The 16,358-nt window shown below is 51.7% G+C and overlaps 2 protein-coding genes across 2 annotated transcripts in view; one reads left to right on the forward strand and one right to left on the reverse strand.

Annotated features, from left to right (window-relative positions):
* endouc (endonuclease, polyU-specific C) overlaps nucleotides 1-5,907 on the reverse strand; it is a 50,571-nt gene extending 44,664 nt beyond the window's left edge. Inside the window, exon 1 of the mRNA XM_063057577.1 lies at nucleotides 5,848-5,907. Within this exon, the coding sequence (XP_062913647.1) occupies nucleotides 5,848-5,858 (11 nt within the window). The 5' untranslated portion in view covers nucleotides 5,859-5,907. The remainder of the gene's footprint in view (nucleotides 1-5,847) is intronic.
* Nucleotides 5,908-6,064: 157 nt separating this feature from the next.
* LOC134351447 (NADH-cytochrome b5 reductase 3-like) overlaps nucleotides 6,065-16,358 on the forward strand; it is a 38,561-nt gene continuing 28,267 nt past the window's right edge. Inside the window, exon 1 of the mRNA XM_063057578.1 lies at nucleotides 6,065-6,144. Within this exon, the coding sequence (XP_062913648.1) occupies nucleotides 6,124-6,144 (21 nt within the window). The 5' untranslated portion in view covers nucleotides 6,065-6,123. The remainder of the gene's footprint in view (nucleotides 6,145-16,358) is intronic.

Genomic DNA, 16,358 nt, shown 5'->3' on the forward strand with positions numbered 1-16,358 from the left:
ATGAGGAGTTTGCTACCTTGAGGGAAATTAGGGTGGATAAATCCTCAGGGCACTTTGTACATGATTAGGGTGATAGCAGTAAGCTTCGTCTAATGGCCTGGGAGAAGAAGCTGTTTCTCACGTTGTCATAATGCTATGGTACCTTCTGCTTGATGGTAGAGGGTCAAAGAGATGGTTGGACAGATGGGAGGGATCATTGACAGTACAGAGGGCCCTGCAAACACGGCACTGCTTTTACATATTTCTAATGGATGAAAGAGAGACCTCGATCATCCTCTCAGCAGTCCTCACAATCCTTTGTAGGGTCTTGTGGTCAGATACCTTGCAATTCCCGTACTAAATGGTGATGCAGCAGGTCAGGACACTCCCGATGGTACTCCTGTAAAAACTGGTTACAATGGGGGTGGGAGGGCCGTGCTCATCTCAGTCTCCTAAGGAAGTGGAGACACTGCTGTGTTTTCTTGACCAAAGAGGCAGTGTTGGGGGAGCAGGTGAACTGTTATGTGCACTCACAGAAACTTGGTGCTCCTAACTCTCTCCATGGAGGAGCTGCATATATGGAGTGAGGGCAGGTCGAAACCACAATCGTCTCTTTGATCTTGTCCACAATGAGACTCGCACCATTCTACCAGCTGCTCTTCCTCCCCTGTGAATGCCATCCCACTGTTGTCATTATCGAGGCCAAGCAATGATGTGTCATCAACAAACTTGATGATTCCACTTCAGCTGGATCTAGCAAAGCAGTTGTGCATCAGCAGCAAGCTGAGCATGCAGCACGAAGAGCACTGGTGCTCAGAGCGATGGAGCTACAGATCTTTCTGCCAGTACGGACTGACCTTGGCCTGTGTGTCAAGAAATGCAGAATCCAACTACAAAAAGAGGTCTTGCAACCCAACGTGGACATTATACCCACCAGCTTCTGAGCGATGATCGTATTAAACACTGAGTTGAGTCAATAAATAGCATCTTGGCATGAGGTACCACTTTCCAGATGGGACAGGATAGTGTGGAGTTCAGAGGCTAAGATATCATCAGAGAACCAATTTGAGCGATAAGTGGACTAGGAAGGGTCCAATGTAGCAGGAAGATGGGATATAACATGATCCATATCCGGCTACTGAAAGCTCTTCATATAGAGGTCAGTGCCACTGAACAGTAATCACTGAGGCAGGTTACTGTCGCCCTCTTGGGCACCAAGATGATGGTACTAGGGTAGGTAGTGGATACAGAAGAGAGGAAACCGTGTGGACTAGGTTACGGCTGGGGCACTGTGCGTTAAATAAAACATTGAAAATGATAGGGAAACACCAGACAGGATTGTGTGAGGAATGTCAGGTAGAGGTATCAGTATAACATGTAGTTCTGAGTTACAGGAAGTATGGGATACAGAGAGAGATCATGATAATCAATCTAAGGGAATTGGGGGTGCAGGAATTCACATTAAAAGGGTTGCTGGGCATGGGTGAGAAAGCACAGGTCAGGATATTTTTAGCTTTCTTAATGGATACAGGGTTTTTTTAAAATATAGGATATGATGGATAAGCAGGAATAGGGTACTAGGATGGCCAAAGATGGGAGGATAAAGTGTAGGTTAGGGTATGTATGTGTGTGTGTGTGATTGGGTGAAGGGATTAGAATGTAAGTCTGTTGCACACTCTGGAACAGAAGGTGGCGGTAATGCACCATTAAGCTGGGTGCCAACCGCCGTAAAACAAGACGGAGAAAAGAAGAAGAAGAAGAAGGGCACCGAGATGATGATGGCCACCATTATTTCCATTGGAAATATGCTTTAAGTTATAAAAGACAGATATGGAGGCTGTGAAGAGAGTGTAGAAGGAATTAGTCCAGGGATGAGGGACCACAGCTCTGTGGAAGGGCTAGACAACCTCCTTAATATCAGCAAGACAAAAGGAGATCTTATTGACTTCAGGAGAACTCCCACCACTCACACCCCTCTTTACATTGGCGGCACAGTAGTGAAAACTGCAAGCAGTTTCAAACTCCAGGGAGTGCACACCTCTCATGGTCCCAGAACACCTTCTACACAATCAGGAAAGCTCACCAATGCCTCTACTTTCTGAGGAGGCTGAAGACAGCTGGACTATACACTTCCACAGGCACACGGTGGAAGGCATCTTAACAAACCGTACCACTCCATGGTACAGAAACTGCACTGCAGCAGACGGGAAGGCCATACAAAGCATAGTCATCTTGAATCCTGAAGGAGATTCGGCTTGTCACCAAACACTCTAACCAACTTCCACAGATGCTCTGTTGACAATATCCTGACTGGATGCATCAGGCACATGGCATGTGTGCTCTCATTGGTGGGGCAGTGGGAGTAAGGAAGTCATGCTTTAGCTATATAAAACTTTAGTCAGTTCTCATTTGGAATATTGTATGCAGTTCTGGTCACTCCATTAGAGAAAGGATGTGGAGACTGCAGAGTGGGTACAGAGAGGTTCGGAAATCACCAGCAAATACCACGAAATTTGTTGTTATGCAGCATAATAAAGTAGTGCCAACAAAGTAATGAGGTAGTATTCGTGGGTTCAATGTCCATTCAGAAATCTGATGGCAGAGGGGACGAAACTGTTCCTGAATTGTCGAGTGTGTCTCTTCAGGCTCTTGTAATTTCCTCTTGATGGTAGCAATGAGAAGAGGGCATGTCCTGGGTGATGGGGGTCCTTAATGATGGGTGCCGCCTTTTGAAGGTGTCCTCATTGCTGGGGAAGCAGGTGCCCATGATGGAGCTGGTTTAAGTTTACAACTTTCTGCGGCTTATTTCAATCCTGTGTAGACCCCCCAACCACTATACCAGATAGTGATGTAGCCTCTCCATGGGTCATCTGTAGAAATTTGCGAGCATCTTTGGTGGCATACCATATCTCCTCAAACTCCTGATAAAGTATAGCTGCTGTTGTGCCTTCTTTGTAACTGCACCAATATATGCTGGGCACAAGACCCTCAGGAATGTTAACACCGAGTATGTGGCCTGGAGCAGAGAATATAAGCTATAAGGAGGGATCGGAGAGACACGAGTCCTTCTTCCTAGAGTGTCAGGGACTGAGGGGAGACCTGATCGAGGTTTTTAGAAGTATTAGAGCCATAGATAGAATAGAATCTTTTCCCCAGGGTGGTAATGTCAAAAAGTAGAGGTTACAGGGGGAAGTTTTGTTTTCACACAAGTGACAGTGGAATGGGTTACCAGGAGTGGTAGTGGAAGTAGGTAGTTTGGTGGAATTTAATAGGCTTTTAGACAGACCCATGAATATGAAGGGAATAGAGAGATATGGATGATATGTGTAGGAGGACATTTAGCATAAATTAGTATCAGCACTGGCACAGCATTATGGGCCGAAAGCCTTTCCAATGCTGTATCTGTCTATGGTCAGTGGTCTGGTACAACAATTTCAATGCACAGGAACACAAGAAGTTGCAGGAAGCTGCAGACTCTGCTCAATATATCAACTGCACATCCCTCCTCACCATTGGTCGTATCAACAGGAGGTGATGCCTCAATGAGGCAGCATTCATTATTAAAGACCCCCACCATCTCAGCCATGCTATCTTCTCACAGCCCCATCAAGCAGGAAGTACAGAAGCTTGAAGTCCCACATCACCAAGTTCGGGAACAGCTATTTCCCTTCAACCATTCAATTCTTGAACCAGCTGGCACAACCCTAATCACTACAGCTTAGCAACACCATGCCAATTTGCACTAAAATAGACTTTGGGTGGCAGGGTAGAGATACATCTCTACCAAAGGAGGTATATGGGATTCCGTCCCTCCGCTAGCTTTCAGGTCACCCTTGGGCAAAGTGCAGCACTTGCTGAGCCCTCGAACAGTGTCACGGGGAGCCGTGGGAGCAGGTGGTGGATGGTCGTATGAACAGCTGATGTATATCACAAGTTGTGGTTATGCGACCACTGATATCAGGCAGACAATCTCTAACAACACACACAGAAAATGCTGGTGGAATGCAGCAAGCCAGGCAGCATCTATAGGAAGAGGTACAGTCGATGTTTCGGGCCAGGACCCTTCGTCAGCACTAACTGAAAGAAGAGATACTAAGAGACTATCACCAGCATTTTTTGTGTGTTTTGCTTGAATTTCCAGCATCTGCAGAGTTCCTCGTGTCTGCGAGACAATCTCTAAAGAGTATTAATAAAGGCTGGGATGACCCGTCTTGTAAAGTCACTGCCCAGCAGGCGGCAATGACAAACCATTTCGGTAGAAAAATTTGTCAAGAACAATTACGGTCATGGGTAAGACCACGATCGGTCACGTCACACAACAGAGCACATAATAATGATAATGAGTGTACTAATTATGTTTTCTTGAAAGTCACACAAAATCTGCTTCCTTCATGTTTTTTTCCCTTTATGAATGCTCTTTACAAACTGTGTACCTGTTGATGCTGCTACGATTAAGATTTTCACTGCACCTGTGTCATAGTTGTGGCGTCAGACTATCAGAGTAAAAAAAAAGGCCCTTCGGACCATCTAGTGCTCGCCAGTCTGTTTTCCTGCCAAGTCCCATCAACCTGCACTTGGACCACAGCCCTCCATACCCCTCCCATCCGTGTACCTAGCTCGCCCCACACTCACACCACCCTGAGTGAAAATGTTCCCCAGAAATATTTCACATTCCACTCTAAACCTATCACCTCTAGTTCCAGTCTCACCTAACCAGGGGAAGCCTGCATACATTTACTCAATCTATACCCCTTGCAATTTTGGATACAATACCTCTATAAAAGATTTCCCCTCATTCTCCAATGGTCTATAACCTGTGCACACATGTACTTGTGTATATGACGATACACTCTAATCTTGAGTGTCTGTAATTACTACCTCATTGTTGCCACCACTTTTCATGAACAAAGGAACCACAAAGTTCAAACTACATTTTTATGAAATTACGTATGTCACCATATGCAACCCTGAGACTAATTTTCTTGTGGGCATTCACAGTAAGTACCAACAAAATAATAGTAACAATTAAGTGATAACTATTGAGCACACGTCCTTGAAACTGAGTCCATAGTTTGTGGGAAAAGTTCATTGCTGTGGCGAATGAAGCTGAATGAAGTTGCGTGAAGGGCAATGTTATGATATTCATGGGAGATTTTAACATGGAGGTAGTTTGGAAAGATCAGGTTGGTGATGGATCTCAAGAGTGAATTTGTTGAATGCCTGTGAGATAGCTTTTCAGGAGCAGTTTGTTGTTGAGCCTGTTAGAGGATCAGTTATACTGGATTGGGTGTTACGTAATGAATCAGAGATGATTAGGGAGCTTAAAGTAAAGGAACCCTTAGGAGCCAGTGATCACAGAATGATTGGGTTCAACTTGAAATTTGATAGGCAGAAAGTAAAGCTTGACAAAGCAGTATTTCAGTGGAGTAAGGGAAATTACTGTGGTACGAGAGAGGAGCTGGCCAAAGTAAATTGGAAGGAGATGCTGGCAGGGATGTCAGCAGAGCAGCAATGGCTTGAATTTCTGGGAAAAATGAGGAAGGTGCAGGATAGATGTATTCCAAAAATAAAGAAATACTCAAATGGAGGCAATGAGTGGGAATAAAGGAGTCCCACTTAAAACCGATGTCCGACTAACGGTGCATTAACGGCGGAAACAGCCCGGACGGCAGTGCAAACCCGGCGTAACGGCGCAGCCAGGAGTACAGATTAGGATAAGGGTGTACTAACAGCGGAGAGCCTAGATAACGGTTTAAACCCGGAGGTTGGTTAGCGGTGTAAAGCGCGACCCGCAGGCTGGGTAGCGGTGCAGCGGGAGGGGTGTGATGGGGCGGGGCGGGATACCGGTCTCCTCACTCACTCACTCACCCCGACGCCATCCCGCTGCGCCGCCAACCAACGCCGAAACTGGCGATTCGGCGAATGGCTTCAGACACAAGGCGGAGCCACGGCACTAATCTCGCCTCCCAATGGCTGGAGTCCCGGTGACTGGTGAGCGGACACACGGCGATTGGTTAGCTGCAAACCAATAAGGATCGGAGAGGAAGGGGAGGAGACCAATTAATTTAAAGGAAGGGAAGGGAAGGGAAGGGGCGGGACCGGGGTGCGGTCACTTTGTGTCGGAGCGAGAGCAGCAGACGGACAATGTTGGGCCGAGTGGTGGCGGTGAGGGGCTGCGGTTGAGGGGAAGGAGGGATGGTGGGTAGGTCGAATAGGCGCGGGGAGGAGAGGGTGGGGAGAGACAGCGGGAAGGGGGGAAAGGTGGGTTAGGGGAGGTGCGGGGGAAATAGAGGAGATGGGGGAATGGGGGGAATGGAGATGGGGGGAATGGGGAGAATGGAGATGGTGGAATGGGGAGAATGAAGATGCGGGGGGAATGGGGGAGAATGGAGATGCGGGGGAATGGAGAATGGCGATGCGGGGGGGGAATGGAATGGGGGAATGGGGAGAATGGAGATGCGGGGGAATGGGGGAGAATGGAGATGGGGGGGGAATGGGGGAGAATGGAGATGCGGGGGGAATGGGGGAGAATGGAGATGAGGGGGGAATGGGGGAGAATGGAGATGCGGGGGGAATGGGGGAGAATGGAGATGAGGGGCGAATGGGGGAGAATGGAGATGCGGGGGAATGGGGGAGAATGGAGATGGGGGAATGGGGGGAATGGAGATGGGGGAATGGGGGGAATGGAGATGGTGGAATGGGGAGAATGGAGATGGTGGAATGGGGGAGAATGGAGATGCGGGGGGGAATGGGGGAGAATGGAGATGCGGGGGGAATGGGGGAGAATGGAGATGAGGGGGGAATGGGGGAGAATGGAGATGCGGGGGGAATGGGGGAGAATGGAGATGCGGGGGAATGGGGGGGAATGGAGATGGGGGAATGGGGAGAATGGAGATGGGGGAATGGGGAGAATGGAGATGGGGGAATGGGGAGAATGGAGATGTGGGGGGAGTGGGGGAGAATGGAGATGGGGGAATGGGGGAGAATGGAGATGGGGGAATGGGGGAGAATGGAGATGGGGGAATGGGGAGAATGGAGATGGGGGAGTGGGGGAGAATGGAGATGGTGGAATGGGGAGAATGGAGATATGGGGAATGGGGGAGAATGGAGATGCAGGGGGAATGGGGGAGAATGGAGATGGAATGGGGAGAATGGAGATGGGGGAATGGGGGAGAATGGAGATACGGGGAATGGGGAGAATGGAGATGTGGGTGAGTGGGGAGAATGGAGATGGAATGGGGAGAATGGAGAAGGGGAATGGGGAGAATGGAGATGCGGGGGGAGTGGGGAGAATGGAGATGCGGGGGGAAAGGGGGAGAATGGAGATGCGGGGGAAAGGGGGAGAATGGAGATGCGGGGGAGTGGGGGAGAATGGAGATGCGGGGGAGTGGGGAAGAATGGAGATGGGAGTGGGGGAGAATGGAGATGGGAGTGGGGGAGAATGGAGATGGGGGAATGGGGAGAATGGAGATGGGGGAATGGGGGAGAATGGAGATGGGGGAATGGGGGAGAATGGAGATGGGGGAATGGGGAGAATGGAGATGGGGGAATGGGGAGAATGGAGATGCGGGGGATGGGGGAGAATGGAGATGCAGGGGGGATGGGGGAGAATGGAGATGCGGGGCATGGGGGAATGGGGGAGAATGGAGATGCGGGGGATGGGGGGAATGGGGGAGAATTGAGATGCGGGGAATGGGGGAGCATGGAGATGCGGGGGGATGGGGGAGCATGGAGATGCGGGGGGATGGGGGAGCATGGAGATGCGGGGGGATGGGGGAGAATGGAGATGCGGGGGGATGGAGAACGGAGATGCGGGGGGATGGGGGAGAATGGAGATGCGGGGGATGGGGGATGGAGATGCGGGGGGGATGGGGGAGAGGAGATGCGGGGGAATGGGGAGAATGGAGATGCAGGGGAATGGGGAGAATGGAGATGCGGGGGGAAAGGGGGAGAATGGAGATGCGGGGAAAGGGGGAGAATGGAGATGCGGGGGAGTGGGGGAGAATGGAGATGCGGGGGGATGGGGGAGAATGGAGATGCGGGGGGATGGGGGAGAATGGAGATGCGGGGGATGGGGAGCATGGAGATGCGGGGGGATGGGGAGAATGGAGATGCGGGGGGGATGGAGAATGGAGATGCGGGGGGATGGGTTAGAATGGAGATGCGGGGGGATGGGGGAGAGTGGAGATGCGGGGGGATGGGGAGAATGGAGATGCGGGGGAATGGGGAGAATGGAGATGCGGGGGAATGGGGAGAATGGAGATGCGGAGGGAAAGGGGGAGAATGGAGATGAGGGGGAGTGGGGGAGAATGGAGATGCGTGGGGGATGGAGAATGGAGATGCGTGGGGGATGGGGGAGAATGGAGATGCAGGGGGATGGGGAGAATGGAGATGCGGGGGATGGGGGAATGGGGAGAATGGAGATGGGGGAATGGGGAGAATGGAGATGGGGGAATGGGGAGAATGGAAATGGGGAATGGGGAGAATGGAGATGCGGGGGAATGGGGGAGAATGGAGATGGGGGAATGGGGAGAATGGAGATGGGGGAATGGGGGAGAATGGAGATGCGGGGGGAATGGGGGAGAATGGAGATGCGGGGGGAATGGGGGAGAATGGAGATGCGGGGGAATGGGGGAGAATGGCGATGCGGGGGGAATGGGGGAATGGGGAGAATGGAGATGCGGGGGAATGGGGGAGAATGGAGATGGGGGAATGGGGGGAATGGAGATGGTGGAATGGGGAGAATGGAGATGGTGGAATGGGGGAGAATGGAGATGCGGGGGGAATGGGGGAGAGATGCGGGGGGAATGGGGGAGAATGGAGATGAGGGGGGAATGGGGGAGAATGGAGATGAGGGGGGAATGGGGGAGAATGGAGATGCGGGGGGAATGGGGGAGAATGGAGATGCGGGGGAATGGAGATGGGGGAATGGGGAGAATGGAGATGGGGGAATGGGGAGAATGGAGATGGGGGAATGGGGAGAATGGAGATGCGGGGGAATGGGGGAGAATGGCGATGCGGGGGGAATGGGGGAGAATGGAGATGCGGGGGAATGGGGAGAATGGAGATGGGGGAATGGGGGGGAATGGAGATGGGGAATGGGGAGAATGGAGATGGGGGAATGGGGAGAATGGAGATGGGGGAGTGGGGGAGAATGGAGATGGGGGAGTGGGGAGAATGGAGATGGGGGAATGGGGAGAATGGAGATGGGGGAATGGGGAGAATGGAGATGCGGGGGAATGGGGGAGAATGGAGATGCGGGGGAATGGGGGAGAATGGAGATGCGGGGGAATGGGGGAGAATGGAGATGGGGGAATGGGGAGAATGGAGATGGGGGAATGGGGAGAATGGAGATGCGGGGGAATGGGGAGAATGGAGATGCGGGGGAATGGGGGAGAATGGAGATGGGGGAATGGAGAATGGAGATGCGGGGGGAGTGGGGGAGAATGGAGATGGGGGAATGGGGAGAATGGAGATGGGGAAATGGGGAGAATGAAGATGGGGAATGGGGAGAATGGAGATGGGGAATGGGGAGAATGGAGATGCGGGGGGATGGGGGAGAATAGAGATGCGGGGGATGGGGGAGAGTGGAGATGCGGGGGGATAGGGGAGAGGAGATGCGGGGGGATAGGGGAGAGGAGATGCGGGGGAATGGGGAGAATGGAGATGCGTGGGAATGGGGAGAAGAGATGCGGGGGAATGGGGGAGAATGGAGATGGGGGAGTGGGGGAGAATGGAGATGGGGGAGTGGGGGAGAATGGAGATGGGGGAATGGGGAGAATGGAGATGCGGGGGGAGTGGGAGAGAATGGAGATGGGGGAGTGGGGGAGAATGGAGATGGGGGAGTGGGGGAGAATGGAGATGGGGGAGTGGGGGAGAATGGAGATGGTGGAATGGGGGAGAATGGAGATACGGGGAATGGGGGAGAATGGAGATGCGGGGGGAATGGGGGAGAATGGAGATGGGGGAATGGGGAGAATGGAGATGGGGGAATGGGGAGAATGGAGATGCGGGGGGAGTGGGGGAGAATGGAGATGGGGGAGTGGGGAGAATGGAGATGGGGGAGTGGGGGGAATGGAGATGGGGGAGTGGGGAGAATGGAGATGGGGGAGTGGGGGGAATGGAGATGGGGGAATGGGGAGAATGGAGATGGGGGAATGGGGAGAATGGAGATGGGGGAGTGGGGGAGAATGGAGATGCGGGGGGGAGTAGGGAGAATGGAGATGGGGGAGTGGGGGAGAATGGAGATGGGGAGTGGGGGAGAATGGAGATGGGGGAATGGGGGAGAATGGAGATGGGGAGAATGGAGATATGGGGAATGGAGAATGGAGATACGGGGCATGGGAGAGAATGATGTGGGTGGAGTGGGAGAGAATGGAGATGGGGGAGTGGGGGAGAATGGAGATGGGGGAATGGGGAGAATGGAGATGGGGGAGTGGGGGAGAATGGAGATGGGGGACTGGGGGAGAATGGAGATGGGGGAATGGGGAGAATGGAGATGGGGGAGTGGGGGAGAATGGAGATGGTGGAATGGGGAGAATGGAGATACGGGGAATGGGGGAGAATGGAGATGCAGGGGGAATGGGGGAGAATGGAGATGGAATGGGGAGAATGGAGATGGGGGAATGGGGGAGAATGGAGATACGGGGAATGGGGAGAATGGAGATGTGGGTGAGTGGGGAGAATGGAGATGGAATGGGGAGAATGGAGAAGGGGAATGGGGGAGAATGGAGATGCGGGGGGAGTGGGGAGAAATGGAGATGCGGGGGGAAAGGGGGAGAATGGAGATGCGGGGGAAAGGGGGAGAATGGAGATGCGGGGGAGTGGGGGAGAATGGAGATGCGGGGGAGTGGGGAAGAATGGAGATGGGAGTGGGGGAGAATGGAGATGGGGGAATGGGGGAGAATGGAGATGGGGGAATGGGGGAGAATGGAGATGGGGGAATGGGGAGAATGTAGATGGGGGAATGGGGAGAATGGAGATGCGGGGGATGGGGGAGAATGGAGATGCAGGGGGGATGGGGGAGAATGGAGATGCGGGGCATGGGGGAATGGGGGAGAATGGAGATGCGGGGGATGGGGGGAATGGGGGAGAATTGAGATGCGGGGAATGGGGGAGCATGGAGATGCGGGGGGATGGGGGAGCATGGAGATGCGGGGGGATGGGGGAGCATGGAGATGCGGGGGGATGGGGGAGAATGGAGATGCGGGGGGATGGAGAATGGAGATGCGGGGGGATGGGGAGAATGGAGATGCGGGGGATGGGGGAGAGTGGAGATGCGGGGGGGATGGGGGAGAGGAGATGCGGGGGAAATGGGGAGAATGGAGATGCAGGGGAATGGGGAGAATGGAGATGCGGGGGGAAAGGGGGAGAATGGAGATGCGGGGAAAGGGGGAGAATGGAGATGCGGGGGAGTGGGGGAGAATGGAGATGCGGGGGGATGGGGGAGAATGGAGATGCGGGGGGATGGGGGAGCATGGAGATGCGGGGGGATGGGGGAGAATGGAGATGCGGGGGGGATGGAGAATGGAGATGCGGGGGGATGGGGGAGAATGGAGATGCGGGGGGATGGGTTAGAATGGAGATGCGGGGGGATGGGGGAGAGTGGAGATGCGGGGGGATGGGGGAGAGTGGAGATGCGGGGGGGATGGGGGAGAGGAGATGCGGGGGGAATGGGGAGAATGGAGATGCGGGGGAATGGGGAGAATGGAGATGCGGGGGAATGGGGAGAATGGAGATGCGGAGGGAAAGGGGGAGAATGGAGATGAGGGGGAGTGGGGGAGAATGGAGATGCGTGGGGGATGGAGAATGGAGATGCGTGGGGGATGGGGGAGAATGGAGATGCAGGGGGATGGGGAGAATGGAGATGCGGGGGATGGGGGAATGGGGAGAATGGAGATGGGGGAATGGGGAGAATGGAAATGGGGAATGGGGAGAATGGAGATGCAGGGGGAATGGAGGGAGGAGATATGGGGGAATGGGGAGAATGGAGATATGGAGGGGATGGGGAGAGGGGAGATGTGGGGGAATGGGGAGAGAAGATGAAGTGGGAATGGGGGAGAGGATGTGGGGGAATGGGGGAAAATGGAGATGCGGGGGGAATGGGGGAGAGAAGATGCAGGGGGAATGGGGAGAATGGAGATGCGGGGGAATGGGGGAGAATGGAGATGCGTGGGGGATGGGGGAGAATGGAGATGCATGGGGGAGAATGGAGATGCATGGGGGATGGAGAATGGAGGTGCGTGGGGGATGGGGGAGAATGGAGATGCGGGGGATGGGGAGAATGGAGATGGGGGAATGGGGAGAATGGAGATGCGGGGGGAATGGAGAATGGAGATGCGGGGGGATGGGGGAAAATGGGGAATGGGGGAGAATGGAGATGTGGGGGAATGGGGAGAATGGAGTTGCAGGGGGAATGGAGGGAGGAGATATGGGGGAATGGGGAGAATGGAGATATGGAGGGGATGGGGAGAGGGGAGATATGGAGGGGATGGGGAGAGGGGAGATATGGAGGGGATGGGGAGAGGGGGGATGTGGGGGAATGGGGAGAGAAGATGCAGTGGGAATGGGGGAGAGGATGCGGGGGATGGGGGGAATGGGGGAAAATGGAGATGTGGGGGGAATGGGGGAGAGAAGATGCAGGGGGAATGGGGGAGAATGGAGATGCGGGGGAATGGGGGAGAATGGAGATGCGGGGGGAATGGGGGAGAGGGGATGGGAAATGGAGAGGAGATGTGGGGGAATGGGGGAAGAGGAGGGTGGGGGAATGGGGAGAGGAGATACGGGGGAATGGGGTGAGTTGACTGAGGGGCATAGGCAGGAGAAATGAGATGGGGCATTGGAGGGTGGGGTGAGAGAATGGAGAGTTGGGGAGTGTGCGGAGAACAGAGGAATGGAATGGTGGAGGTGTGGAGATGAGCCATCCCCTCTCCTTGCAGTGAATTGATGGGGTAGGGTAGCGAGGGCTGTGCAGCCTCTCTGAACTCTGGTTGGTGCTGAGCTCCGCTGGAAGCCAGCCCTTTGACTCGACCTGTCCCCACTGACCAACATACCCAAATGTTTCCCTGCTTTTGTCCTGTGTCCGGCTGTCCAAATGCTTCTGAGACGTAGCTACCAGTCCCAATTCCTCTGGTAGCTCGTTCCACACATCCACCCACACTCTGTGGGTAAATTTACACCAAGTTTCTTTTCAATCTCTCTCCCCTCACCTTCAACCTATGCCTCTGGATTTAGATTTCCCCACCCTGGGGGAAAATACTGTAACTGTAGTTTGTCCATGCCCTGCTCCTCATAACATCGTAAGTGTATATAATGTCAGCCCTGTACTCCGGTGTGAACCATCCCAAACCATTCATTCATTTATCACACGTACAGTGAAATGTGTTACTTGTCTTCACGACCAGTATACCCAGGGATGTGCTGGGAGCAGCTCACAAGTGTCACCAGGGATTCCAGCACCACCATCACACCTGGTCCCTCAACACCACTCCCTTGGTCAGCTGTGTGTCCACTTCCTGTGGAGATTTAGGCAAGTGAGACCCCCCCACACAACCTAAACAATTTTTAAAGGAGCACCATTGAGAATGTTGTGACCAGCTGCATCACCGTCGGGTACGGGAATGATAAGATGTCTGATCACAAGTCCCTACAAAGCATCACCAGGGCTGCTGAGGGGATGAGTGGTGTCTCTTTTCCACGAACCAGGAGCACTGCGTACACAAAGGCCATAACATTCTCAGTGATCCCTTCCATCTGTCCCACAATCTCTTTGACCCCCTACCATCAAACAGGTGGTACTGTAGTGTCAGGACAAGAACTGTTAGGATGGGAAACAGCTTCTTCCCCCAGACTGTGAGACTCCCGAACTCTCTGACACCAGTCAGATCTCATGCATGAAGCGCCAATAGTGTTATACCATTTATTTTTTCACGTGTCATAAATGCATCTTATTATTTGTGGTACTATTACTATGTGTTGTGTGTGTGTGTGTTATATGTACTGTGTTGTGCATATTGGTCCAGTGGAACGTTGTTTCGTTTGGTGGTATACAAGTGTATGGTTACATGTCCCTTTAGGCTTGAGCACAGGCCCAGAGTTATAACACCATAAGATACAGGAGCAGAATTTGGCTTATCGAGTCTGCTCTGCCATTTCATCTCAGATTATCCAATCTTCCTTTCAGCCCGAATCTCCTGTCTTCTCCCCATATCCCTTCATGCCCTAACCAATCAAGAATCTGTCAACCTCTGCCTTAAATATACATAAAAACTGGTCCTCCACAGCCACCTGTGGCAAAGAACTCCAGATATTCACCACTCTCTGGCTAAAGAAAGTTCTCCTCATCTCTGTTCCAAAAGGATGCCCCTCTATTCTGAGGCTGTGTCCCCTGGTCTTACTCTCCCACCATAGGAAACATCCTTTCCACCTCCACTCTGTCAGGGTCTTTCGCCATTCGATAGGTTTCAATGAGGTCACCCCTCATTCTTCTGAATTGTAGTGAATACAGGCCCAGAGCCATCAAATGCTCTTCATATGATGAGCTATTTAACCCCTGGAATTATTTTTATGAATCTCCTTTGAACTCTCTCCATTTTTAGCACATCCTATCTAAGATAAGGGGCCCAAACCTCATCACAATACTCCAAGTGAGGCCTCATCAGTGCTTTATAAAGTCTCAACATTACATCTTTGCTTTTATATTCTAGTCCTCTTGAAATGAATGCTAATATTACATTTGCCTTCCTCCACACAGACTCAACCTGTAAATTAACCTTTAGGGAATCCTGCACAAGGACTCCCAAGTCCCTTTGCATCTCAGTTTTTTGTATTTTCTCTCCATTTAGAAAATAATCAACCCCTTCATTTCTTCTACCAAAGGGCATGAGCATACACTTCCTGACACTGTATCCCATCTGCCATTTCTTTGCCCATTTTCCTAATCTGTCCAAGTCCTTTTTAGCCTCTCAACTTCCTTAAGACTGCCTGCCCTTCCACCTATCTTCATATCATCTGCAAACTTTGCTACAAAGCCACCAATTCCATCATCCAAATCATTGACAAGTATCGTAAAAAGAATTAGTCCCAACACAGACCCCTGTGGGACACTACGAGTCACCACCAGCCAGCCAGAAAATGCTCCCTTTATTCCCACTCTTTGCCTCCTGCCAATCAGCCATTGTTTTATTCATGCTGGAATCTTTATCTGTAGTACAATGGGCTTGTAGCTTGTTAAACAGCCTCGTGTGGCACGCACATCAACCACTTCTCCTTTGTCTATCCTGCTTGTTATTCCTTCAAATAATTCCGGCAGATTTGTCAGGCAGGATTTTACCTTGAGGAAACCATGCTGACTACAGCCTATTTTATCATGTACCTCCAAGTACCCTGAGACCTCATCCTTAATAATTGACTCCAACATCTTCCCAACTGCTGAGGTCAGACTAACTGGTCTTGAGTTTCCTTTCTTCTGCCTCTTTCCCTTCTTGTAGAATGGAGTGACATTTGCAATTTTCCAGTGGTTCTTGAAAGATTATCACTAATGCCCCCCCCCAGTCTCTTCAGCCACCTCTTTCTGAACACTGGGTTGTACACCATCTGGTCCAGGTAAAGGTTCTACCTGCAGACCTCTAAGTTTCCCAAGAACCTTCTTTCTTGTTATGGTAACTTCACACACTTCATGCCTTCTGACACCTGGAATTTTCACCATACTGCCAGTGTCTTCCACAGTGAAGACTGATGGAAAATACTTACTCAGTTTGTCTGTCATTTCATTGTTCCACATTACTATCTCTCCAGCATCATTTCCAGCGGTCCAATATTCATTCTCACCTCTCTTTTACACTATTTGTATCTGAAGAAACTTTTGATATCCTCTGTAATATTATTGGCTATCTTACTTTAGTATTCCATTTTTACCTTAATAACTACTTCAGTTGCCTTCTGTTCTGTTTGAAAGCTTCCCCATCCTCTAATGTCCCACTAATTTTTGCTCCTCTTATATGTCCTCTCTGCTGGCATTGACTTCTCTTGTTAACTATGGCTGTGTCATCTTTCCTTTAGAATACTTCTTCCTCTTTGGGATGAATATATTCTATGCCTTCTGAATTGCTTTCAGAAATTCCAGCCATTGGTACTCTGCCTTCATCCCTGCCAGTGTTCTTTTCCAATCAATTCTGGTTAACTCCTCTTTCATGCCTCTGTAATTCCCTTTACTTCACAGTAATACCGATACATCTGACTTTAGCTTCTCTTTCTCAAATTTCAGTGTGAATTTGATCATATTGTGATCATTTGCCCTAAGGGTCCTTTTACCTTCAGGTCTCTAATTAATTCTGGTTCATTGTACAACTCCCAATCCAGAATAGCTGATCCTCTAGTGG

Source organism: Mobula hypostoma, chromosome 9 (genome assembly GCF_963921235.1).
Source record: "Mobula hypostoma chromosome 9, sMobHyp1.1, whole genome shotgun sequence".
NCBI lineage: Eukaryota > Metazoa > Chordata > Chondrichthyes > Myliobatiformes > Myliobatidae > Mobula > Mobula hypostoma.